We start from the raw sequence: 27,717 nt of genomic DNA, 5'->3' as shown, positions 1-27,717 counted from the left end.
AAAAAAACAAGCGTCTTTGAGCCACATCAAATATATCAAAGAGAAAATACTTCATTTAAAGGCTGAAAAGAAACACAAAACAGCTTGAAATGTAATAACCTCTGCAGAATAACTGAGACCACATGTTGATCTGACATGAGCTCCTCAGACACAATTAAAGGTCACTTCATGTACAAACATCTCATTTCTCATCGAGAAGCCTGAACTGTTCTCGGCGCTTTTGGCCACGGAGGGGCAGGTGCCGCCACCTGGCCCCGTCGGCGAGATGCCGCAGAGGAGAGTAAGGGACCAGTCCACAAACCCCGGAAGTCTGCAGCCGAGCCCCCGGGAAGTGAGCACCCTGGATTTGGGCAGTTCCTGCCTTGAAATCCTAGGCGACAAGGGAGAGATAAATTACAGAATTCTTGCTAACTCAGAGCCTGTCTCTCTCCCACGGAAGCCGGCTTTACTCGGACGCAAACAGGCTTGCTTTCTGCGTTGCCCACCTCCACCTTCTCGGGGGCCCCGGGGTCCAAAGACAGAAGTCCGGGCCCTGCCCGGGGGCAGGGGGTGCCCCGAGCCGCCGCGCCGCGCCGGCATGCCTCCCAGAGGCCGGGGGTTCAATCCGAGACTCCCGACGGGGAAGGCGGGGTGCTTGGGGAGGGACTCCGAAAGCGCTCCCGGGCCCGTGGCCTGCCTCCTTCCACCCTCTCCCTTCCAGAAAGGATGCGCCCGAGGAGGACTTCAAAGTCTTCCCTTCCAAAGGGAAATCACATCTAGAAAGCTTTTCTCAGAAGGAGAGAGAGGCAGATTATTTGATTGGAAAGAGAAGCAAATCTTAAGAGCAAAACGAGTTGGTTCGTCTGAACTGAAGACGGGAGCCTCTCCAGGGGGGCAGGACCTTTTCCGATTTCGGGCAAGACATTTTGGAGACAGCGCGCCAGTGAGGATCAAAATCAAGAAGTGAGTCTGCGTTCCAGAAAGTCACGTGGTCCCTCCCTTTCTCTCTCTCTCTCTCTCACCGACTTTAAAAGACCTGCCGTCTCTGCACACTATGGGGAAATCCGTGGGTGGGGGAGGCAGAGAATGAGAGCAAGACGCCCTCAGAAAGCAGCGGGAGTGGCCCCCACCTCCCTGCACCCCCCTCCCCCCCGTTTCCTCCTGCCCGGCGCCCCGCAGACCCCCTCCGGCTCACCCCTCTGCTCTCTGCTCCTGGGACCTGGAGGGTCTGCCCCGCGGGCGGCAGATGGTCAAGGAAACTTGGGGCGTTCTCTTTGCAGTTTTCTTATTTGTATTTTTAATTATTCAAGTAAAATCTGAATACATTCTTGTAAAAAAGTAAAATCTCCAAGCAAAACAAGCAAACAAAAAACCCGCCTTTCTGTTAGCTTGATTCAGTTAGGAATCATCTGCGAAGGGCATTTTCCGGTTTTAGCTTCCTGGTCTCCATTCTACCAAGTACTATTCTCAATTTGCTCTGAACTTTCCAGATCTTATAGATAAGGATATTATCTATGAATCTACATAGGAGGAAAGAGTTAGTGAACCTGAAAGCAGGAACCTGTGACAAAAAAAAAGATCAATCACTGGTTCTTTGCAAAGTTCAATAAAATTAAGACAGTTCATCAAGCATGAGTAAGAGAAATAAGAGGGAACCCACATATAAACAACATCAAGAATAAAACCAGGCAACTGTATCCAATATCCTATGATAGACCACTTTGGAAAAGAATATGAAAAAGAATATATATGTATAACTCACAGAAATTTATACAATGTTATAAGTTAACTATATGTCAAGAAAAGAAATTTTAAAAAGAATAAAAACATTAATTACAGGTAGAGAGCAGACTTTTAAAAAATTTAGGCACTGTTATTCATCATTTGGCTTGAAAATCTACTTCTAAGGGAAAAAATGAATTGCCAAAATTACTCCAGATATTCTATTTACACCCAAAAGTATTATTTTTCCTTGCCTATTTGCTGGATGCGGTGTATGTTCAATGCCCACCGTAGAAAATTGTGGGGGGACTCAGTTCCTCTTCTCGTGGAATTACTCTGTTCTTAGGAGACGAGACAGGTTCAAGTGTATAGAACTTCTAATCTAAAAATGAGCTCTTTTAGAAATTAATTTAGCTTTTAGAAGCTTCTGTAGTGGATAAACCATGATATCAGAGAGAGAAATTTTCTCAAGAATCACTGACTTTAAATGCTTTCTTAGACATTTAGTTAATCCAGTTCCAGGCTGAAGAAAATCACCATGACTGGGTAGTTTCTTAACAGACAACCCCAAAACAACCACAGAAACCGTGGCCACCCCTTATTTAGAGGTTACTCTGTGCCAGACATACGCATGAAGATATTTGGTTCTCATAATGATGCTAAGGCTGGATACTATCATTATACCCATTTTATAGATGGCAAGACTGAGGTGTAGAGAGGTTGCCCCAAGGTCACACAGCTTTGAGTGGCAGAATGGGGATTCCTGTGGGAAATGGCTATGACTGCTTCGGATGTCACAGACTGTACCTGCTGCCATAAGAAAATCCAGCTCTCTCTCTCTCTCCTTATCACATCTGAACTGGAAACCTCACAGTTTCACCCTGGACGGTGCACCTGTCTTACCTAAGGCCCTTAGCAAGAAGAGGAGTTTAAAGAAGGAAAAACATCACATGCCCTCAGGAAAGATGACTAAAGGATTTCAGGAAACAGGGAGTGGCAGCAAGGGTGAGGTTTCCCTAACTAGATAGTTCAGGCAGTAAGACTAGAAAGCTCTTCTTAGCCCAGACCTGCACTTCACAAACATCCATACTAATGAACAATCGTCATCCTTACCATTATTGTTATTATTACTCCATGTATCCCTCCTTGATTGAAAAAAACAATGCCTTTTCTTCTCTCTCCCTCTTTTCTCTGCCCTCACCCCTCCCAAAAAAAAGAAAGAAAGAAATCCTCTGACTGACTATGTGTCAATCCACTCAGAAGGCCTGACTGGCTGTGAATACCATATCTGCATTCCAAAGGAGAAAAATTATATGTACCACAGCTATTAAGGGGTGGGCGTAGAGAAATGCTCTTGAGGCTCCGGATCCTTCTAAATTCAGCTCCTCCCTCCCCTCCTCCCCCTGCCCCTCGGGGAGCTATCTTCACCGTCTTTCCTCTGTCCCCCCACACCCCATCGAGAGAAACCGGCTCGGGAGAAGCCTGTGGGACCCAGGCCCGGAGTCCCTGCATCCCTCTGCAAGGGCAGGACGGCCACGCCCGCGGTGCTCCCCGGGGCTGTAAACCCCTCCAGGGCCCGACAGGGCTGCCTCCTTCTGTATAACATTCAATAAATACCTGTTCCTCCATGGAGAAATTGTTCAAATACTCTAGTAACAGAAAACAGAAAATACACTGTGAGAACGCCATCTTGGGTTTAATTTACACAAGAATGGAATTACTGTTTTGTTTGGGTTTGGTTTGGGTTTTGATTACTGAGTTTCTAGGTGTGTATGTATTTACCTGGAACGGAGTCCCCTGAAATTAGCTGGGGGAGGAGGGGCAAGTCTTTGAAAGGCTCCTTCTTGCTGTTAACTGTTAAGCCGTGTGTCTCCCTTCCGACATGATAAGAAAGACACAAACCATTTTCTTTTCTTGAAACCATAACTCCAGTGGCTTTTTAAATAGCTGAACTTCTCTGTGGGCAGAAGAAAGGGAAAAAACAATTCACCTGCATTTATTTCATGAGCTCTGTAGAGTTTTAGACATGTTATAACAGCTCAGTTTTTATTTTGTTGCTTTAAGTGAATCAGGTGCTTTCAGATGCTTCAGAAATCCCTTTCTGGGCAGTGAGATAATTCCATCTGACCTTTCCAAATTCTTAATAATACTGCGAGTTTGGTCATAAAGGTGAAATCAGTCGAGAAGCAGGAATGTGGTTGGTCGGTCAGTTGTGTCCCGCCTGTGTTCTGTCGTTCCCTTTCTCAGGCTTGTTGTGTTCAGAAGACACACATTGAGCAACTTGTTTCTGAATTAAAGTATTACTCAATCTGCTTGCTTTCTTAAGAAGAATTACACTAAACCACTGAACTATGTATGTATGAGATCCTGGTTTTGAACAAGCCAGTAATGAACTTTTAAAGTTTGGTCTACCAAGATGAGTCAATGTGATTGATTTATTAATTAGTAAAAGCCATCCTCTGAAATTACCTTGCATTAATCACAGTTCATGCAAAATATATTCAATTATTCTGAGGACGGAGGTTTGACAAACTCTCCCTTCTTCAGAGACCACAGTCAATTTTAATAACTCTTGCTGGATAAATCATTCATGTTCAGTCTAAAATGATGAGTGGTTGAGGAAATTCCCAAAAGTACAAGGGACCCATTCTGGCAAAGATGAAAACTATGCAAAACAGACAGGGAGGTGGGGTGAAGCCGGAAATGAGATTCTGACAATTCTGGATATTCTAGTATCTGCTGCCACTTGCACTAAAGGGATCGACTCTAATTGGATTCTTCTGAGTCAAAAGCTGGTGAAACTGTATAGGAAATGGGCAGGAAACCCCAGCTGCCAGAACCCAGCCTTTTGGTGAAAGCTGGCTAATGCCTGTCCAGGGCAAAACCAAACTGATTCGGGACTTCCCTGGCGGGCCGGTGGCTAGGACTCTGTGCTCCCAGTGCAGGGGGCCTGGGTTCAATCCCTAGTCAGGGAACTGGATCTTACATGCAGCAATTAAGACCCAGCGCAGCCAAATAAATAAATATTAAAAATAATAATAATAAATAAACTAATTCATTTGGTGGAAAAGTGGAGCTGTCGAGTCACCCTGAGACCTGGATGTCCTGTTTTGCATGATCCAAACCCTAGCTCTCAAAATCAGATACATTTAAATAACTTAAAATCATGTTTCCCAGTGGACCCACTTTACAGATGAGAAAATGGAGCCCCTTCAGGTGCAGAACAGAATCATATGGTAAAACCAGAGCCTGCATCCAAAGACACCAGAGCATGCTAACTAGCCTTTCTCAGTCTGAATTTCCCTTTAATAATCAGAGGTGGAATAAAACTGTGTGATTTCTGATTCTCAAGTGCTATGGTTTTGGCATCTTGAATCCTGATCTACTTTCTCAACAGTCTCCCTGAGCCTAAGTATTTGTGAGTGTATAAACATATATAAATATATATGTGTATGTCAAAGTATATACTTCAAAGAAATAGGGACAAAGTTTTGAAGATTCAGATTTAAAACAACTTATATATGACAGAATTTTAAAAACAAATGTCTAATATGTTCACTTCCTATTATTGCATGTGGGTTTTTTGACCTACTGACTATATAAGAAAAAAAAAAGGGGAAGCCAGATATGCTGGAGATTTAAAACTCTCTACTTTTGTGATACAGTGAAATTGATTAGAGATATGGGGAAATAGTGGAGTGTTTTTAATCCCCCTACTTTTATTGCAAAGATTGAAATCTCTCTAGATTTTATTAGAAAAGAAGAATGTAGCAGCTTGGGCAAACTCAAGTAACAAAACAGTGAATTTTAGTGAGTGCACTTCCTAAAGATAGTTCACTGCCGGTGGAGTGTGGTTCCTGAATAATCTTGAGCGCCAAGTGATTAATCAGAAATGAAGGGACTTCCCACGCAGTCCAGTGGCTAAGACTCTGCTCCTGATGCCAGGGGAACACGTTCGATTCTCGGTCAGGGAACTAAGATGCCACATGGTGAGGTCAAAAATTTAATAAAAAGAAGAAAGAAATGAAGTCATGAATAGAATTCAGGGAGGTTTTAAGAAGAGGCAGACAATGTCCAGAGATAATGTTACTGGAGGAAGCCGTTCCCTTCTTGACATGTTTGACATTTTACAAAGTAAACGAGGACATACTCTTGAGTATTAAGGCCCTCCCCAGGAGTTGGGATTACTAAAAGAGAGAAGGGGGTGGGAGAGACAGCCCTGCCCTGTAGACTGGGAGAATGCTCACAGCACAGGCACTGGAAGACAGAGGAAGCTTCCATATTTAGAAGCAGGAGAAAATTGGGGATGATAACCCTTGCAAATGAGTTTACCGCTTCCTTAACTTTGAAACTCTTTAATTCTTGAGCACTCCCCACATAGCTGGCTTCAGTTCAGCAATTAAGGAAATAAAACCCAAAACTGGGTAATCCCTGAGCTCTGCTTGGTCTCTGCCTTTCCTTTCTGACCCAGGATCCTCACTCAGCAAGCATCAAAAAGGAGAACCGGTTTTCTGGGTCCCTTGTTTAAATGCAGTAGTGCCATGAACAAAATACATAGCGGGGAGTGCTACCTCTTAGGATGAATTTCCAGAGCAGTTGATCTTCACTGAACTTTTTTCTTTGGTTCTGAAAGCCTCTGGGGAAGTTGATAAAGTTATGATTTATCGTTTTGTAAGGGACATTCCAAAAAAGCAGTTTGTTTAATTTTTTTAAGACAAGTAAAGGTCATGGAGACCAACACAGCTTTTAATCTAGCTTCTGGAGGGTTGTTTTGAAAAGAGGAGTGTTTAAAGAAATTTGGAATCTTTTGATATATCTGTTGAGAATACGTGGTTTGAAAAAATAATTTTAACTATATAATAATACCTAAATGCATTGCAGTTGTTTAAATAAAAATCACTATATAGTGAAAGCTTTATGAAAAAGTGGATTTCATAAGGGGCATCCAAAACAAACCAAAACATATCACCATCGAACATGTTTAAAGCTAGGTCAAGGGAACAGTGGTAACTTTCCAAGGAGAAACTCCGCATTTCTAAAACCAGATTCTCAGTTCTGGCCCACACGTGCTAATATGTTTGAGCTACTTTTTTTTTTTTAATTGAATTTTTAGCAGCCAGCTGAGGCCTCTGTTTCCTTCAAGTATGAGACAATCCGAGTGACTTCCTTCTGCTCCTTCCCCCTGTAAGCCTGGAGGGCAAAGGCAGAAATGTTTCCCCTCACTGTCAGCAGTGGAAGAACCACTGCTTTCCCCCAGGCTTGGGTAGATCTTCTCTCAATGTTAATATGTATCAGTTTCCCACCTCACTCCCCTAAAAGGAAGTATTAGTTCCTTTCCAACTATAGCTTTGCAAACCCTTGCCTGGCTGGAAAGATCTACCTGCTGCAAAATAGAAATGGCATTTTAAGAATGCATGTTTGGTGATGAACACCTCTAAATGCCACAATAGCTCTTGAATTTCTCCTTCCCAATTTAATCTTTCATGGAGCTTTCCCAGAAATGCAGTGAACCTGCCACATGCTCTTTAACAATAAAAATATAAAAACAGAACATTGAAAGCCCTAAAAACTTGAAGGATCCCTGCCCAAATCACTCTATAAAGAAGCCTTTGAAAATAAAACAAGCAAAACGCCACCTTCAGAGATGAATTACAGGGGATTGATATTGAGAACTATATAATGCTGGCATGAATGAGCTTGATAACCAGCAAAATTGAATTAGCCTCAGTTTGAAAACTCACAGTTAAAGAAGCAAACGGAAAAAAAAAAATCTACTGTGAGAAGTGTTTAAACATCAGTCGCTGTGAAAGGGGGTATGAAAATAAAACCAAAGAAATGGAAGAATTGCTCTCCTAGTGCAGAGGGAAAGTCTACCCAAATGACAAACTGTCACGTGGGGATGTCCCCAAAACATTCTTAAGTCTGTTCGCTTTGATCAAAAAGGACAGACAGAAGCCCAGCGTTGGTGTCTGTGCTGGTTGGTCATGTTCCCTCTTTCCTAAAGTAATTATGTGCCACATCCATGAAGCAATGTGTCTGATACCTTAATGTTCCGGGTACAAAGACAAGTGTGGTCATGTGACGTTGCTATATTTAGAAAAGGACTCGTTTTCTGTTTTGCTCAACCTTTACAATTTTCTGCTCTGAAGAAAGAGGAGTTTCAAACGTACATTGATTTTTTTCATATCGTGAATGAACTGAATAAGCACCTGTTTTCAACTGCCAACGTACGTATTTTTTTTAAAGGGGAAAAAGAAGTCTATATACTCTTAATTCAACATGGGAGGTATAATTTTTCCCCTGCTTTCTTCCAAAGAACATAAATAGAAAGGCACAGTGGTAATATTTACCAAATTTTATCAGTGCTAACGTAGGTACTTAACTGAACAAAGCAACGATGTGGAATGTGATATTCCAAAGAAATTTAAATGAAAACATTCCCATCCACTCTCCCTAAAATAATAATAATCATCTTGGGAAAAACGAGCTCATGTAATTATGCAAAGTGACTGAAAAATTAACTCTAAGCAGGATAATAATTGATTAGTTACAGAAACGTGTGTGACTCCTTTCTCATAAAATGTCTGAAAATAGTAATAGTTTAAAAAATGAATAGTCTTTTTTTTTTTTAAGATAAATGTCATAAACCTCAGTTGAATACAACAAGCCCAATGCCTTTGAAAGAATGACCATTCTCTCTGTGGGAATCATCCAAAAATTTTTCTGCTGTTGAAAATTGGACTTATTAAATTAGTGGGTTAGGATCAGGCATCCATATGTACAGAAATCATTAATTCAGTCAAGATGAATTAAGATCCACCTCCTAAAAATGGTGACTATTGATTTACCTATCCAGGATAGACACAGGACAGGTACTCAATATATGAGTGTATTTTAATATAGCTTCATTGCATCAAAACGATGTCAGGTTCTTCTAAAAATATTCCAGGTTATCCGGAGTGGGATTACATGGGCACTGCTATTTTAATTAAGAAAATGTCCACCCAAGTCTTCCTTATTTTTGTATCATTATAGCTTTCCATCTGCCTTTCTCTAGGACATTTGTTGTTGTTTTACATAATTTCCAGTGCTATTTATGAGCAGAGACTCTTTTCAATTGTAGCCTTAATTCTTCTATGTCTCATTCATTCATTATTTTTTTTCATTTGGTGATCACTGATAAACTGAATTCTAGGTGCTCAGGGATCCTAGAGTTTCGATTTTACTAGAGTTTAAGATTTTTCGAGTTAGTCAAAATTTCCAAGAAAATGGTTATTTAAATACTCAATTGTTTGGAAACAGACAATCTATAATACACTCATTTATGCTTCATTGTCATGGTTTGGGGTGACCCAGGAGTAGTTTTTACATTTTAACATAATTGAAATTAGCCTGCATTTTGCAATTACACTAGGAAGGCTTTCTTTCTTTCTTCATAGTCCATGAAATAATAATGGAACATCTTCAAGTGATAAAGCTTCAGCTCTGACAAAAGGCTATAACTATCTCTTTCAGTTTTCTGAATTATTTTGGTGTTATTGCTTGAGTAGTTCTTCCACAATGGACTTCCATAGGACAGATAACACTGTTGAAAACAATAAAATAATAATAAGTACTATTTACTGAGTGCTTCCTAGGTGTCAGCAACTGACATGAATTCCCTTCACAGTTAATCTTCACAAAGCTCTAAAAGGTTATTGTTTGGTGGTTTTGCTTTTGTTTTTTTGTTCATTTGTTTATTTCCTTTGGGCAGATTCTATAAGCTTAACAGTTAGGTCAAAAGGAATATTTATGTAAAATGTGAATGTATATTGTCTCATTTTTTACCTCCAAAAAGTTAACTAATTTACACTTTGCAGTATTTGTGCCTTCCCCAACTTTTGCAAATCTTAGAGTGGAAGATGATGTTTCATTGTTATTTTAATTTAGGTTTCTTTGGTTACTAATCTGGCTGAAGAGCTTTTCCTATGTTTTGGGGGGGCAGTTTGTTTCTTCTTTTCAAATTGCTCTGTTCATGAGTCTTTATTTGGGGGGAAGAGAAGATTGCTTCTCTCACTTTTAATTGATGTAAGAGTCAGTACTGCTGACACCTCATTCTGCAGATGCAGAAGCAAGGACAGGACATCTCGCCCCTCCCTCGCCCCACCCTAATCTCAGTCCTGTCTTTATTTAAAAGTTTGATAACTGGTTCAGCATGGCATTTTTTGACATGAATTTGATTTTTAAAAAAATATTGTGTTAAATAATATATGTCGCAATCACCGAGTTTTTCTGGTGCTTGGGGCAAGTGCCTGCCTTGCCTCATCCTAGTCTGCGCTCTGGATCAACAACCAAAATTCAGACCCAGGAAGTTTGATGTACTCCCTGAATTTTTAAATTTTTATGTTGGCATATAGTTGATTTACAGTGTTGTGTTAGTTTGAGGTGTACAATAAAGTGATTCAGTTATACATATAAATATATCCATTTTTTTAAAGATTCTTTTCCCATATAGATTATCACAGAATACTGAGCAGAGTCCCTGTGGTTACGGTAGGTCCTTGGTGACTATTTTATATTAGACTCTGAATTCTTTTTTTTTTTTTTTTTAATTTTTTTTATTATTATTATTATTATTTTTTTCCAGTGGGTTTTGTCATACATTGATATGAATCAGCCATGGATTTACATGTATTCCCAATAGACTCTGAATTCTTAATGGCACCGTTTCCTTCATAACATTTGTCAGGATTAGGAATAATGAACTTGTTTGTTCACTTGTCAGCCTCTCCCTAGTAAAATATTACAAGCTCCAGGAAGGCAGGGAGCTAGTTAGCTCTCTGACTACTGTATCACCATCAATTGGAACAGGACCAGCTTATACCTCCTTTCAGCATATTGCTGAATTCAGGCTACCTGTCAAGTGGTGTTAGATATTGGGAATGGAGCTGTGAACCAGTTTCTGTCTTCATGGGTTATAGCCTTTGCATAAACAAGTAAAAAATTAAATAAAGCAAGATGATATTGGTTGAATGAACACTATTAACACTGTTTCCTGCACCAATTGAAGAATAAGTGGCTAATGCAAAACAACTGGCTAGTTCCCAAACCACTTTATATTTGGCTTTAAAAAGTGTGACTACTTCAGGCCAGGGACTTCCCTGGTGGTCCAGTGGTTAAGGCTCCACCCTTCCAGTGCAGGGGGCCACAGGCTGATCTATGGTTGGGGGGGTACTAAAATCACAGTGTTTCACCCTGTGGTCAAAAAAGTAAGGGCAAACTAAACAGATTATATATATAATATATATATATATATATATATATATATATATTTTTTTTTTTTTAAGTACTCTGGGCTAAAAGCCTTGGTTGTCTTCGTTCCTTTTTGTCCTCTATTAATGGTAAAAATGAGTGGAAAGACCCAGTGACTGGCAGCAAGTCAGGGCAGCCCACAATCAATCTGCAGACTGGGGAAATCAGCTTGCTTTTACAAAGGTAAGGTGGGGAAGCCACAAGGCTGGTAACTCTCTTGGGAATCCCTGGTGAAGTTCTGTGTGGGAAGTAACATTCCTCCCTTAAAAACAAAATATCCATTGAGTGTACTTAAAAGCGCCCATGCTGGGACAGCAGCCTACTTGCAACTGCGATTTTCAGCTGGGATGATGAGCTAATGACACTTCCTGCCATTCTTCTTCTGTCCTGCTTCCCACCTTCCTCCACCCTAACAGGACTGTATCAAATTTGATCCAGTATTTTAGTCTATTTTGTGTCTCCTCTAAAAAAAGCAAACTTAAAAAACACATTATTTGAAGTTTGCAACTTGTATTTACATTGTTCTTATAATCACTATTCGAAAATAATAAAAGATTGCAGAGATGGAGAATTTCCTGGCGGTTCAGTGGTTAGGACTCCGTGCGTTCACTGGTCAGGGCCGGGGTTCAATCCCCGGTCTGGGAACTAACAGCCCACAAGCTGCATGATGTGGTTAAAATTAAAAAAAAAAAGGCATTCAAATATTATATAATTTCTTGTGTACTAACAAAAGTGGTAGAATACCATAAAAGGAAATTGGGATCTTTTTAAATTGGAAGTGTGCCTTAAGTTTTATTATTAACCAGTTTTCTCTGAATGCTATGTCGTAACAATCATGTTTTATCACTAATAATAGCTAACTTTATTTTTTTATAAAGCACCTAATACGTGCAGGGTCCTGGCTGGATCTGGGAAAAGAAAGAATGATCAATGCGAACCAATGTCTGCTCTTGAAGCACGTCACACATCAACGTTGGTGTCCTTCTCTGGGGGTAAGGGACGGGATGCGTAGGCCGGGAATCATCACGGTTCCTGGAAGAGGTCGGCGCACATTTTAGGCTCTGAGAGCCATACAGTCTGTCTCCACCACCGACCTGCGGCGGGAAAACGGCCTCGGACCATCCCTACAGGAAGGGCACAGCGGCGTCCTGAGGAGACTTGATCTGTGAGGCAAGCGGCTGCCGGGACTGCCGTGGGCAGCAGGCCGCGAAGCGCGCGCCCGCAGTGCTCACTCACTCAGGGGCTCCGCGCACCCCGGGGGCCAGCGCCGCCATCGTTCCCGCCGAGTCCTTCCAGAGGGGACACACAGCCAGGGCCTCTGGGCCCTGGGGTTTGAGGCCTTTCCCGGGTCGGTGACGAGTCAGGAACCGTGCAGACCCTGGGGCCGCGGTCGTGGGTTCGGAGCCGGGCCCGCCCCTCGCTGCCCGCGAGCCTGCAGGCGGACCTGCCCGCCCCGCCCGGCCGGCGCCCCTCCCCCGCCGCCCCTCCCCCCGCCGCCCCCCTCCCCCTCCCCCTCCCTCCCCCTTCCCTTTCCCCCTCCCCCCTCCGCCCCTCCCCCCTCCGCCCCCCTCCCCCTCCCCTCCCCCTCCCCCTGCCTTTCCTCCCCCTTCCCTCCCCTCCCTCCCCCTCCCCCACCCCAAGCTCAGTCGTCTGGTCTGCTCTATCCATCTGCCTCCTTAGACAAAACCACTCCCCTCACCCGGCCTCTATATTTCTAAAGAATTGTATTTCCACCTGAAACGTGCGCTAAATCATCATCCGCTTGTTATTTGCTCGCCGTGGTGAGAATCTGTTACACGAAGGTGGAGATTTATTTCTATTCACTGTGTCCGTAACAGTGACAAGCACAGGGGAAGTCTTCAAAAAAATACCTGATGAATGAGTGAATGAATGAACGAACAAGCAAGCAGGCCAGATGGGGTGGTTCTGAACTAGAGTCCATGTCCCATCCAAAGTGGGTACTTCATACTAGGTTCCCCCTCCTTGGGCTCAGAGGGAATCTAGGAACATCTTGCAGTTTTTCATGTTAAGCCAAAAATCTGGATTTTATCATGCAAACTCTCCAGGTTATTTCATTTATTTTATTAGAAATACTCTTTTATTATCTCACGTGCAGTAAATGTGCATTTTGTAAGCACCTGTGAGCTCGCAGTGAGTTAACGGCCCTAAAATACAAAGAACTGGGCCTAGTGCATAGTAAGTTCTGTTTATGTTTGCTGTTATTTTCCCCCAGCTTTACTGAAGTATAATTGACAAAATTGTAGTGTATTTAAAATGTACAGTGATGATTTAATACTGTATACATTGTCAAATGAGTCCCATAATCAAATTTTTTTTTCAATTTTTAATTAAAAAAATTTTTTTTACCTCACTAAACAGCATGTGGGATCTTAGTTCCCCTACCAGGGTTCGAACCTGAGCCCCTGCAATGGAAGCCTGAAGTCTTAACAGCTGGACAGTCAGGGGAGACCCAGAATCCCAAGATAAATTAGTTGACATGTCCTTCACATGATGGTTACCTTCTGTAGGTGTGTGTGTGTGTGTGTGTGAACTTTAAGATTTACTCTTAGCAAAGTTCAAGTATATAATACAGTGTTATTACTATAGTCATCATGCTGTACAGATCGTCAGAACTTATTCATCTTACAACTGAAAGTTTGTACCCTTTGGCTGACATTTTCCCACTTCCTCCAGCCCCTGACAACCACCATTCTACTCTCTATTTCTATGAGTTCAACTTTTTATTTTTTAATTCTGCATGTAGGTAGTGCCATATACTATTTTTCTCTGTCTGGCTTTTCCTCCCCTTATTGACTGTATAGTGTTCCATTATGGAAATAGACCATCATTTATATAACCAGTTCACTAATGATGAATATTAATTTTGTTTTCAATTTTCTGCCGTTAAAATGTTACCATGAATATCTTTGCCTTTATATATTTGTACGCACGTAGGGATGAATTTACAGATTAAATGCCTAGAAGTGGAATTTGTGAATTAAAGAGTACAAACAGTTTACATTTCAATAGATTTCACCCATATGCCTTCCAGAAAGCTCCAAAAAGTCAAGGCTAGTTTACCCACTAAATGTATGTGTCCATTTCCATAGAACTCCATTAACTCTAGGGAGACCATCCATTAAAAAATATGTTTTGTACTTCAAACACATTAAAAAACAGTTATATGTTTGTTGAAAACTCATTTTCTCAGTGATAGAATAATGTTCCATTGAATAGAGGCACAATTTATTTATTTTCTCCAGATTTGAGTACTCAGTTGATTTTTATTTTGAACTGAAGGGTTTTTTTTTTTTCTTTTTTAAAAAAGCAAGTACAAATGGTTTTCATAATTGTGACAAGTCACTGACAGATTTTTTTAATGTTAAAAAATATTTGTCATCTTTACATTGGATTTGTGATTATTTAATCAGTGTTTCTATAAAATGGCCTTCCTCCAGAGCAGACTTCTTAACTAGACACTAGGCCCATGAAAAAAGTTTTAATGTCTTTTAAAACCAGAAGAAACAAGTGACCTTTTAGGTTGAAGAAAATGTTTTACTATTTAATGTTAATGTATTTATTTTTATATCTATGCAGTCATCAAATAAAATTTATTTTATCTTTTCTGGAGGAAAGGACGCATGAAAGTCTGCATAGCTTTAGCCTGAGTGTGTGTGTGTGTGTGTTTGTGTGTGTGCGCATCATGTCTGACTCTTTGCGACTCCATGGACTGTAGCCTGTTGGGATCCACCGTCCACGAAATTTTCCAGGCAGGAATACTGGAGTGGGTTGCCATTTCCTTCTCCAGGGGCTCTTCCCAACCCAGGGATGGAACTCGTATCTCTTGTATCTCCTGCATCAGCTTCTTTACCAAGATGGATTCTTTACCACTGCACCACCATGGATCAAAAAGAATGAGGCTGTGACATTTGCAGCAACCTGGTTGGACCTAGTGAATATCATACTAACTGAAGTAAATCAAAGACAGATATCACACAATGTCATTTATGTGGAATATATGGAATCTAAAGAAAAAAAATGATACAAATGAACTTATTTGCAAAACAGAAATAGACTCACAGCCCTAGAAAATAGGTTTAGCAAAAGGGAAAGGGGGAAGGAGGGATAAATTAGGTATTTGGGATCAACAGATACACACTACTATAAATAAAATAGATAAGGGACAAGGACATACTGTGTAGCAGGGAACTAGATTCAGTATCTTGTACTAAATCTGTAACGGAAAAGAGTCTGAATCACTTTGCTGTATCCTGGAGGAGGGCACGGCAACCCACTCCAGGATTCTTGCCTGGAAAATTCCATGGACAGAGGAGCCTGGTGGGCTACAGTCCATGGGGTCCCAAAGTCAAAATGACTGAATACATACACACACACACACACACACACACACACACACACACACACACACACACACCCCGTACACCTGAAATACTATAAATCAACTATATTTCAATTAAAAAGTTAAAAAAATAAAAAAACCATATGGATCAAATCTGGTTGCTTCCATACAGAACATATGGAATAAAAGTAGCAACTTGTATCTCAGTGTGTAGAATGTTCAGATAGTTTTTCATTAATAATGACCAATTTTCAATTCTGAAATGTAACTAAATAAAGTAAGATGGGAAATGTTTCACATCACTTTTTTGTGAAGAATGATGAACCTCAGGGTCAGCCTGCCGTTGGCCTTCACCAAAACCTTGAGAAGGAAATAAAATACACGTTTTTCATTTTTTAGATTCCCGTTTGTTTTATTCTTATTGTTGGCATCTTTTTTGTAGCTAATAGGTATGTTCTTTGTTCACCCCTCCCAGACATTGCTTTAATGCGATGTTTTTTGTTTAGATAAAAATGTATTTCATTAGAAAAAAATCAAGGTATATTTTATTTTTACAACTTTGGATTTATCCTGAACATTTTTGGATTTTATTTATTCACTCATCCAACGCATTTAAGTGCAACCATGTTTTAATCGCATAAAGTTTCAGTGCAAAACAAGAAGACAGCCTGGCGGGGCCCATCTGGAAGCAGAGGGTCAGATGTGAATGCTGAAAACTCATAAATTTGCGGGTTTCTTTTAAAGATTAAATTTGGAGGCTGAGTTCCCAGCGTCAATCATTTGCAGTTGGACAGAGGAAAAAGAGAGCCAGAACAGGGCTGCAGGGAAGAGGCTGGGCTGGGCGTGGGCACTTCTGAAGGCAGGACTGGGCTGAGGAACCGCCCAGTGCAGGTAACTCGCTTAATGACCGGCCTCCTTCCCTGGGTGAGTTTGAACACTTTCGGTTACAGTATTGCGGTGAATCATTTCCTTCCAAGGCTCGGGGTGATCTCTCACATCGGCACCTTCACTAGATTTTAACACGTATGAACAGAAAAGGTTCCTCATTTCAGCAATGCAAAACAAATTGCATAAGAAATATGTTCTTTTTCTCTCTTTTTTAAAATTTTTATTTCCTATTGGAGTCTAGTGGATGAACAGTAGTTGTATTAGGATAGTTAGCATCGTACAGTTGTGTTAGTTTCAGGTATATGAAGTGACTCAGTCATATGTATACGTGTATCTGTTCTTTCTCAGATTCTTTTCCCGTTTAGCTTATTACAGAATATGGAGCAGAGTTCCCTGTGCTACACAGGACATCCTTGTGGGTTATCTAGTTTAAATATAGTAAGAAATATGTTCTTAAAAAAAACAAATCCACATAAAAGTCTAATGACTGGAAGGAGAAATTATGTATGGGAAAACAAATCTCAAAAAAAAAAAAAAAAAAAAAAGGCTTGTCCAAGAAATGGACAAGCTCTTTGCTCTTCTAATTTATAATAGTGACATTCCTTTCTGAAGTCAGGAACTGGGCCGGGGAGGAGGGAGAGTGGGGCGGGGGAAAGGAGCTGGGTTCATTTTCCTCTGCTGAGCTTGCAGGATTTCACTGAGGACGAGTGAGTCAGGACTGGGAATGGTGTGGAAACACTGGCTCTTGTCTATCACTGCTTGTACTACAGGAGGGTTTAGTTGCCAAATCCATACCTTGGTTGTCCTTGACAACCCCTGCAGGTCTGTTTTCAATAGCTGGCTACACGGGTGGAATGACACTGATTACTTAGCAAAGCTTCACCTTTGATCTAGTGATCTAGTTAGGGATGTGTGGCAGGGAGAGCCTGTGGCCAGAGAGATCATTAACAAATTCAAAGGAGGGGAAGGCGACAAGTTGCAGAAATACAGGAAGTCTGAGGTTTGTCAGTTGTTGAAACATTTGATACTGTCTTTTAAGAGTCACAGAGCTCTAAGGGCTTTTTTTGGATGACAAAATACTGACATTTAAAAGCAAGGACAACAACGGCAAAATCACACACACACACACACACACACACACACACACACACTCTTCAAACTCAAGAACAGTGGACAGGTTCCAAGTCCAGAAGTGGTGGCTGGCACTGTTTCCACTTCACTTTCTTAAGAGATACGTGCGCTTAACACTGTGTCCCTTTCTCATTGATACTATAGTGAGATGAAGGGTTGTCTTCACAAGTTTTGTGCTCATTAAAAAGTGTGCGCCTTTTACACTTTTATTATTATTTTTTAATTAATGGACTATTTTTCAGAGTGGTATTATAAGTTACAGAAAAACTGAAACATTACAGAATGTTGCCATATATTCTCCCACCTCCTATGCAATTTCCCTATTATTAACATCTTGCGTTAGTGTGCTACATTTGTACAACTAATTGATTATTAACTAAAGTCCATCATTTGCATTAAGATTCATTCTTTATGTTGTGCAGTTCTATGCATTTTATGCATAGTAACCTGTATTCACGACCACAGCGTCATATAGAAGAGTTTCACTTCCCCCCAAATCCCCCTTTCTCTTCTAGCAAGAAGCCCTTCTAAATTCTGTACTTTCAACATAACTGCTATTTTTTTCCCTTTTTTTTTTTCCCCCCTCTCCAATGGGCTTTTATTTTAGGAATAGAAGAGAGCTGATTCTCCTCTTTGGCAGAGACCCACGGAAAGTCACTTTGTTTGGCTGCAACTTACATATCCCTGGAAAATCTCCTCTCCTGGTGTTGGTGTTTTTGCCTGTGCTGGAAAATACCAAAACTTGCTTTGCCAAGTGTCCAAGAGGAAGCCCCTTTCCCCGAAATAGTAGAGCAAACACGCAAAGAGCTGGCAGGGGTGTCCTGCTCCTGCCCTGCACTCACCTGATTTTATTTTATGATTATTATTATTTAAATATCTATTCATTCCTGCCCATCTCTTGAAGATGTGACATCTTGCTCCCAATCTCCTCTGTGACATGCCTGGCTGGTGTTAAGCTTGACTTCTAAACTGAAAGATCGAGAGGCACATTGCTGGGCTGTAGGGTAGAAGAACCTAGTGAACAACAAGGGTAGAGCACGCAGAATATATAAAGTAGAAAATCATCTTTCTTCATCCTCACCTTTATTTGGCTGTTGCTCCTGTTTTGTTGTTCAGTCACTAAGTCGTGTCTGACTCCCGCCCCATGGACTGTAGCACACCAGGCTTCCCTGTCCTCCACTCTCAAACCCATGTCCATCGAGCCAGTGATGCCATCCAACCATCTCATCCTCTGTTGTCCCCTTCTCCTGCCTTCAGTCTTTCCCAGCATCAGGGTCTTTTCCAATGAGTCAGCTCTTCGCATCCCACGGCCAAAGTAGTGGAGCTTCAGTCCTTCCAATGAATAGTTAGGGTTGATTTACTTTAGGATCAACTGATTTAATCTCCTTGCAGTCCAAGGGACTCTTAAGAGTCTTCTCCAGCACCACAGTTCAAAAGCTTTATTTAGTATTCAAGAAATATTTGAGTGCCTACCGTGTTGGTCAGGCTCTGCCCAAGACAAAGTTCCTGCCCTCGGGGAGCTTAGAGTCTCATTGTGCAAAATCACTTCAGTCATGTCTGACTCTTTTTGACCTTATGGACCATGGACTGCCAGGCTCCTCTGTCCATGGAATTTTCCAGGCAAGAATACTGGAATGGGTTGCCATTTGCTTCTCCAGGGGATCTTCCTGACCCAGGGATCAAACCCAGGTCTCCTGCATTGCAGGCAGATACTTTACAGTTTCGTCTGAGCCACCAACGGCTAGAGTCTCATAGGAGAAGAGAAATACTGAACCTAGGAATTGACAGACAAAGCAGGGGCATGGTGAGCAGGGAGCTATTTGGTTAGGTGAGTCAGGGACAGTTCCTGCAGGGATGGTGCTTTGTGGAGCTGTGAATGACGTGGGCCAGCAGGCGTGTAAAAGTCTGCAAATGGAGCGTTCCAGGCAGAAGGGGGAGCAGACAGGGGGCCGAGGACTGACTGCATCAGTCAGTCGCTCAGTCGTGTCCGACACTTTGCAACCCCGTGGACCGAAGCACGCCAGGCCTCCCTGTCCATCACCAACTCCTGGAGTTTACTCAAACTCATGTCCATTGAGTCGGTGATGCCATCCAACCATCTCATCCTCTGTTGTCCCCTTCTCCTCCTGCCTTCAATCTTTCCCAGCATCAGGGTCTTTTCCAATGAGTCAGCTCTTCGCATCAGGTGGCCAAAGTGTTGGAGTTTCAGCTTCAGCATCAGTCCTTCCAATGAATGTTCAGGACTGATCTCCTTCAGGACGGACTGGTTGGATCTCCTTGCGGTCCAGGGGACTCTCAAGAGTCTTCTCCAACACCACAGTTCAAAAGCATCAATTCTTCGGTGCTCAGCTTTCTTTATAGTCCAGCTCTCACATCCATACATGACCACTGGAAAAACCATAGCCTTGACTAGATGGACCTTTGTTGGCAAAGTAACATCTCTATTTTTTAATATGCTGTCTAGGTTGGTCATAACTTTTCTTCTATCTTTTAATTTCATGGCTGCAGTCACCATCTACAGTGATTTTGGAACCCCCAAAAATTAAGTCTGCCACTGTTTCTCCATCTATGTGCCATGAAGTGATAGGACCAGATGGCATGATCTTTGTTTTCTGAATGTTGAGCTTTAAGCCAACTTTTTCACTCTCCTCCTTCACTTTCATCAAGAGGCTTCTTAGTTCCTCTTCACTCTCTGCCATAAGGGTAGTGTCATCTGCATATCTGAGGTTATTGATATTTCTCCTGGCAATCTTGATTCCAGCTTGTGCATCTTCCAGCCCAGCGTTTCTCATGATGTACTCTGCATATAAGTTAAATAAGCAGGGTGATAATATACAGCCTTGACGTACTCCTCTTCCTATTTGGAACCAGTCCATGTCCAGTTCTAACTGTTGCTTCCTGACCTGCATACAGATTTCTCAGGAGGCAGGTCAGGTGGTCTGGTATTCCCATTTCTTCAAGAATTTTCCACAGTTTATTGTGATCCACACAGTCAAAGTCTTTGGCATAGTCAATAAAGCAGAAATAGATGTTTTTCTGGAACTCTCTTCCTTTTTCGATGATCCGGCGGATGTTGGCAATTTGATCTCTGGTTCCTCTGCCTTTTCTAAAACCAGCTTGAACATCTGGAAGTTCATGGTTCACGTACTGTTGAAGCCGGGCTTGGAGAATTTTGAGCGTTACTCTGCTAGCATGTGAGATAAGTGCAATTGTGCAGTAGTTTGAGCATTCTTTGGCATTACCCTTCTTTGGGATTGGAATGAAAACTGACCTTTCCCAGTCCTGTGGCCACTGCTGAGTTTTCCAAATTTGCTGGCATATTGAGTGCAGCACTTTCACAACATCATCTTTCAGGATTTGAAATAGCTCAACTGGAATTCCATCACCCCCACTAGACTGCAGAGGCTGAATCTTCTGGAGCAAAGGTAAGAACGATTCAATTAGAGCTGATGGAACTGGAAGAGGAGAAAGCCGATAGGAGCATCAGTCAGAAAGGGTCGACTGTCTAAGAATTTAGGATTTTATTATGAAAAAAGATGAGAGCTGCTGGGGAGGCTGTCGTTGGATGAAGTGGGGAGGAGGGGAGCATCCCGGGCGTCCTATTAGATCTCTTCTGTCTCATCCAGACTTCTGGGCAACCACAGCCTGCTGACTCCCAACAGGTGTCCCGAACCCCAGCTTTACCCCTGGCTCCTGCCTCCCTGATCCAGCTCCACTTGAGTGTTTAAAACCAGCTCCCTTAAGTGTTTAAAACCATCTCAAGGAACTCCCTGGTGGCATAGTGGTTAGGAGTCTGCACTTTCCTGTAAGCCAAAAAAAGAGAGGGAAAGAAAGAGGAAAAAAAGACAGTATTGCTTTTGGGAATCCCCTGGTGGTCCAGTGGTTAGAACTCCGCACTCCCACTGCTGAGAGCCCACTTTCCATCCCTGACCAGGGCGCTAAGGTCCTGCACATCCTGCAGTACGGCCAAAAAATACATAAAAGTGAAACTATCTCAAATTTAGCAAAACCCAAGCTGAGCGCTTCATCTTGTCTCCACTCACTCTACTGCTCCCGAAGTCTATCACAGCTCTGTTAAAGAAAATTCCAGGCTTCTGTTGGCTCTGGCCAAAACCTGGGAGTCAGCCCTGACTGCTCCCTTCACTCAACTCCTGTTTCTACTCCTGAGCAAATCCTGTCGACTCCGCCTTCAACATTTACTCAGGATCTACTAGCTAAACCTCAGCCACTCTCTCTTCCTTGGTTCATCACCTCACCATCCCTCACCCAGAGTGTTACCATGACCTCATAGCTGCTTTCACTGTTTCCATTCTTGTCCTACCCCACTGCACTTTACTCTTAAAATAGGAAACTCTGTTAGAACAGACCACATCATCCCTCGCCACCAAGCAGCGCTGGCTCCCATCTCGCTCAGGCTGGGGGCGAAGGTCCTTGGGGGAGACCGCTCATGCCGTGGACCCCTGCTTTCTGAGCTCATCTGCTTAGCTCAGCCTCAATGCGTCCCTCGTCCTGCCGTGGTCCTACCTCAGGGCCTCTGCACGCGCTGTGACAGCTACTTGGCTACTCCCTCGGAGAAATGCGGTCAGTATTTAGGCCCTGTGGGACACATGGGCTCTTGGTGACAATACTCGGCCATTGCTGTGCAGAGGGGACATGGACGGTAAGCAGACAAGCAGAGCTGTGATGCAATGAAACTTTATTTATGGACAGTGAGATGGAACTTCCTTTGATTTTCATGTGTTCCCGAATGTTGCTCTTCTTTTGAGTTTTATTCCAACAAGTTAAAAATGGAAGAGCGGTTCTTAGCTCACAGCTGTATAAAAACAGGCAGTGGGCTGGACTGGCCCTCGGTTCCTTGTGCATCCACCCGCCTCAGAGATGACTTCCCTGGCCATTCTCCCGAAAATGCTAGGAGTGGGCCCCGCCTCTCTCTCTGTATCTCTCTCTCTCTCACACACACCCACACCCTTTTCTTCACAGCCTTCTCTCTTACTAGCTGATCACCATCTGGTTTTCTCTATATTTAACTTACTACCTTGTTTATGATTATATTTTGTAATCTCTCCTCCCAAATCTCCACGGACAAGCTCCATGAGGGCAGGGATTTTTGTTTGTCCTGGGCGCCGACGTGTCCGGACAGCCCGGAGGTCCGGGCCTGTACGGGGGCTCGGGGCGAGGCCGAGCGCGGAGTCAGCGGCCGAGACTGGAGGCCAGCGGCCTGGCACGCCCGCCCTGGGGCAGGGGCGCGGAGGCCGCCTGGGTAAGCACACGCTCCGCGCAGGCTTCCTCCAGACGCGCCGCGGAACACCTTCCAGCCGAGAGGAGGGCTTGGCGCCGGGGACCAGATGTTTGCGGGCGACCATGACGCACGGTGGGCAGGGGTGGACTTCGGTTCCCAGACCCGGCTCTGCCTCCCCGACAGAGTTCTCCAGAAATGGAGTCTCTCTGGCCGCAGGCTACGCTCACCAAAATCTGAATCCCTTGAGAGGCAGACAGTTGGGAGATAAACCCAGACTCCACCAAATACTGACCAAATGACCTTGGACGAGTTACTTAATCGTCCTGAGTGTTTACTGCAGCGTGGGGACCGTAATTACCTCATGGAATTGTCACGAGGATTCCATGAGCTCATGCGAGCGAATCTGTCCGCACGGTGCTTGGCACATGGCTTGCAATAAATAGCAGCTCTTATTTACTTCACGTGAGAAAGGCATCCTCATGGGGGGGAATAAATAATGAGATATGGATGAGCAAAAATAAGACAGAAAATAAGGTCATTCTACTTCCCCAAAATAACTACAGATAAGATTTTTCTTTTTCTTTTTTTTTTCTGGTGTAAGTCCTTCTAGATTCTGATCTCCCTGTGTGATTTTTAACACAGTACAGAGAACTGGTTTGCCTGTCTTAACAGCACCGAGGAATCAACTCTGACTCTGATCAAGGTTCTAAATCTGACTCCTGGCTTACAGCGAGTCCAGAGAACAAAGAAGCATGTTAAACGACACGGGGGTTGGAATCAGCAGAGTCTGAGCTGTGGACATATCTGCAGGACAAACACCCCAATTTCTTCCATAAATGCATTGCTGGGGCAAAAAGGTCAGGAGCATCCACGGAGCAGAGCTCACCGGCAGAACTTTCTGGGTTGATGGCAGCGTTCTGTACCTGTGGCTATTTCACACTTGCGAGGCAGCCGAAGGACTGAATTTTTAATTTAAATAGCCTCGTGAGGCTGGTGGCTACTATGTGGAGCCGTGCAGCTATAGATTAAAAGGGCCTGGTGGGGGATAGATTGGGAGACTGGGATTGATGTACACACGTTGCTATGTATAAAATAGCTCATAAGAACTTGCTGTGTGACGCAAGGAGCTCTACTCAATACTCTGTGTGGCCAAGATAGGAAAAGGCTCTAAAAAGTGGGGAATGTGTATGGATAGAACTGAGCTGCTTTACTATACAACACTAACACAACACCGTCAATCAGCCATGCTCCAATACACATTTAAAAATAAATAAAAATAAAAGGCACTGGGAGACATATTAGCAACTGCATTGCAAACACTCTGGTTGGATTCTTAGTCAAACAAATGAATCTTCAAGAATAGAAATCTATGAGACAACTTAAACACGGATAAAAACTGTGGTGATGTTAGAGACATTGCTAATTGTGATAATGACGCTGTGGTTAAGCTTTCTAAGGAAGTCTTTATCTTTTAGAGATACTAAAATATCAATAGGTGAAGTTACATGATATCTAGAATTTTTATCGTAACGTGGTGGAGGGAGTGGTGTGCAGATGATGTAAGTGGTCCCTCAACAGAAGCTTGGTCACTGTGGAAGCTGTGTAACGGGAAGGCGGAGATCCATTATTCTCTTTCCTCGACCTAGTATTTGCTTGACATTGTCCATAATAAAGAAAAGTCATAAAAACCACCTAATCAGTTGGTTTTACGTGTATGTCTTTCTTCCTTAGGGAGCTCCATTATAAGTGAACACTGACATTTATAAATGAAAAGCCATCCATTCCAAAATTATTGTTAGAGTTTTAAGTAGAAGGTAGGGTCAGGCTTTTTATAAAGTTCGCAGTTAAGCCCAAGTTACCAGCCTCCTTCAAGGGGACTGAGATCACTTGTATTCTTTGTGATATTCACATGTCAAACTGACAGGCTAGGATGGAGACCCTACTTGCCTCAATATCTGTATCCCTTTCTCTGTCAGCAGTAAAATGTCCAACTTTTAGTTGGCACATGGCCATCCAGATAAAAGAGCATTTTCCTAGCTTCCTTTGCATCTGAGGATAGTTGTGTGACTATATTCTGACCAATGGTTTTTAAAGGGAAGTGGTGTATACATGACTTCCTGGAAGTATCTTTAAAGAGGTATGTCTCCTTTTCTGATCTCCCCTCCATTTCCTGCGTGTTGGAATGTGTTCTGACGGCTGGAGCCTGAGCAGCCACGTTGGATCTTGAGTCAGAAGCTACATGAAAGAATGGGGGAAGAATAAGATGGAAAGAGTCGATCTCCTGACATGATGGAGTGCCACACAGCCCTAGACTACTTCCAAGTTTACTTTTCATGAAGGAGAACAAAACTCTTATCCTGTGTTTTCTGTTGTTCAGAACTAGTTCTGATCCTAATTTTTTCAAGTCCCTAATATTTGCAACTTACTTTATAGGTTGTATCATGTTAATTGCTGTGACAGAAACAAGGTAAAAGTTGTAAATTCAATTTAATTGAGAGAAAGATACACAAAATATAAGATGATTAATCAAGATGTGCATGCATGCTCAGTTGCTCAGTCATGTCTGACCCTTTGTGACCCTGTGGACTATAGCCCACCGGGTCCTTCTGTCCACGGGACTTCCCAGGCCAGCATACTGGAGCGGGTAGCCATTCCCTTCTCCAGGGGAGCCTCCCAACCCAAGGACTGAACTCATGTCTCTTGCATCTCCTGCACTGCCAGGTCGATTCTTTACCACTGCACCGCCTGGGAAGTTCCAGTTAAGAGATGATTAAATAGTTATTACTAGTTAGCACATGTTGATTACTTCTTGTGTACCAGATATTGTTCTAAGCACTTTACACATATTTAGTCCTCAAAACGAGACTGAGAGTTATTATCATTCCCATTTACAACTGAGAAAACAGAAGCCCAGAGACGCTAAGTAACTTGTCCAAGGTCAGACGGCTTATAAACTGGGAGAGAGGACAGACAGATGGCATTGATTAGGAAGGTTTCAGAAGGAGAGAAGAAGCTAGGGTTAGTTGGCAAATCTGTAAAGAAGACAAGATCTCGATTCATTCAACAAATCTTTGTCGAGCGCTTGCTGTGGGTAGGATGCCGTTCAGGGTGAGAATGGGGCCTAAATCCTCGAGGACGTGAAGACAGAGTCGTTGTGATTGGGAGGCATGGTGCCAAGTCGCACAGCTCCAAGGCTCGGCTCCACGAACGGCGCCCCCTGGAGTTGTGCAGACCCACTGCCGTGACCCTGAACTCGAGGCTCACAGGCTGAATGTGGCCACAGATGCATATTGGTCAGTATGTGGTGTTTAGAAAGTTGAGAGACTTCACAAAGATCAAGTGAAACCTCAGATATTTGGTTCCTTTCGGAAAAGCGGTTCATTCATCAATATTAGAGCAGCATGTCCACCCCTTGGCATCCGGCAGATGCTGCACATGGCTGCCCCCCTCGGAGCCCCTGTTAGAGGGGAGCATGGTTACGGGCGGCCCCTGCGGCTGGGAGGTGACCGCCCTGCACCCCGTGCTGCAGGCGCGGAGCGAACGTCACAGTGCTCACGGTTACTTCTCTCTCTCCTCCCAGGGACCAGAGCAGCCGGTGTTTTGAAGCCCAAATCTTCTGGAATATTCTTAGAATCTGACAGAAAGCTTTTGAGAGTTTTCCAAACTGTAGCACTGGTAATGACGACCTGGCTGTCGTGCCTAGCTATCAAAGTGCCAAGGAGACTTCTGGAAGACAAAGAAGCTGCTTCATTCTATGCACAGAAAACAGGACTATTTTCTTCTTTTTTCAAAGGAACCCCCAATCCCTAACAAACAAAAATCTAGAGGCTTATTTGACATTGAAAAATAATAATTAGGGGCTTCTCTGGTGGCTCAGTGGTAAAGAATTCAGGAGACACAGGTTCGATCCCCGACCCGGGAAGATCTCACTTGCTGCACAGCATCTAAGCCCAATGTCCTACAACTACTGCGCTTATGCTCCCGGGCCCGGAAATCCAGCTGCTGAAGCGCCTGCACCCCAGAGCTCCTCACTCCTCACCAAGAAAAGTCCAGGCTTCACAACCAGAAAGCAGGCCCCGCTCACCGCAACTGGAGAGAAGTTGGAGCGGCAAGGGAGACCCAGCACAGTGAAAAGTAGATAAATAGAATTCAAAGAAAGAGGTAATAACTAAAACTAGATACTCATGCACATTTTGCAAATCAGTAAGACGAAAATCAATACATGTGAAAGGTTTACATCCTCTTGGATGCAAACTAGGAATTAAGCAAAGAGGGGTGGGTGGATGAGAAACAGGACCGTGTCTTCTTTGCTGTCTATGCCTGGCATTGACTGGCCCCGACACAGTGCTCCCCCTCCTCCCCACGCCGGAGTCCCCCTGACCCCACTGTCATTGGCTCCTCCTGTTTCCATGCTCTTCCCGACCCCAGGGTCTGTGCACCACCGTGTCCCTTTTCTTGGGCTCTCTTCCTTTTTCTAATGCCGCCCTGTGTATTCCTCCCTACCCTGACTTTAATATAGAGGATTTCTATTCACCCTGCAGGCCTCAGCTCAACTGTTCCTCCTACCTGGAAGCCTTAGTCAACTTCCAGCTTCCGCCCCCTCCAGGGCTGCATCCCTCGTGTTTGTGTATCTATGTATGTATATAGTTGTTCAGTTGCTCAGTCATGTCAGACTCTCTGCAACCCCAAGGACTGCGGCACATCAGGCTTCCCTGTCCTTCACCATCTCCCGGAGTTTGCTCAGGCGCATGTCCACTGAGTCGATGATGCCATCCAGCCATCTCATCCTCTGTCATCCCCTTCTCCTCTTGCCCTCACTCTTTCCCAGCATCAGGGTCTTTTCCAATGAGTCAGTTCTTCGCATCAGGTGGCCGGAGTATTGGAGCTTTAGCTTCAGGATCAGTCCTTCCAAGAGTATTGAGGGTTGATTTCCTTTAGGATGGACTGGTTGGATCTCCTAGCAGTCCAAGGGATTCTGAAGAGTCTTCCCCAACACCACAGTTAGAAGCATTAATTCTTCGGCACTCAGCCTTCTTTATGGTCCACCTCTCACATCCATACACACACACACACACACATATTCCCAGACTGCTGGGGCTGAACTGAA

At 43.2% G+C, this 27,717-nt stretch overlaps 1 protein-coding gene across 2 annotated transcripts; it reads left to right on the top strand.

Annotated features, from left to right (window-relative positions):
- LOC133045231 (uncharacterized) lies at positions 1 to 27,717 on the top strand. 2 transcript variants are annotated; one of them, XR_009690153.1, is made up of 2 exons: positions 1 to 942; positions 11,871 to 12,401. XR_009690153.1 is itself a non-coding variant. In XM_061127533.1 (2 exons), exons 1-2 carry the CDS (start codon positions 266 to 268, stop codon positions 26,246 to 26,248), a joined length of 735 nt encoding a protein of 244 aa, XP_060983516.1. In that variant the 5' UTR covers positions 1 to 265; the 3' UTR covers positions 26,249 to 27,717. The 2 variants fall into 2 exon arrangements, 1 of the variants encoding a protein (XP_060983516.1); XM_061127533.1 differs by lacking the exon at positions 11,871 to 12,401 and adding an exon at positions 26,191 to 27,717.

This window comes from Dama dama, chromosome 23, assembly GCF_033118175.1.
Source record: "Dama dama isolate Ldn47 chromosome 23, ASM3311817v1, whole genome shotgun sequence".
Taxonomy (NCBI): domain Eukaryota; kingdom Metazoa; phylum Chordata; class Mammalia; order Artiodactyla; family Cervidae; genus Dama; species Dama dama.
Note: the sequence above shows the minus strand (reverse complement) of the source record. Positions and strands in the feature narration are given on the sequence as shown.

What these genes read in the sequence shown, in the direction of transcription:
- LOC133045231 (XM_061127533.1), top strand. Translation starts at nt 266, where the DNA reads ATGCCGCAGAGGAGAGTAAGGGACCAGTCCACAAACCCCGGAAGTCTG. An exon ending in GTGAGGATCAAAATCAAGAA is followed by an intron (nt 943 to 26,190) that starts GTGAGTCTGCGT and finishes CTCTCCTCCCAG; the next exon opens with GGACCAGAGCAGCCGGTGTT.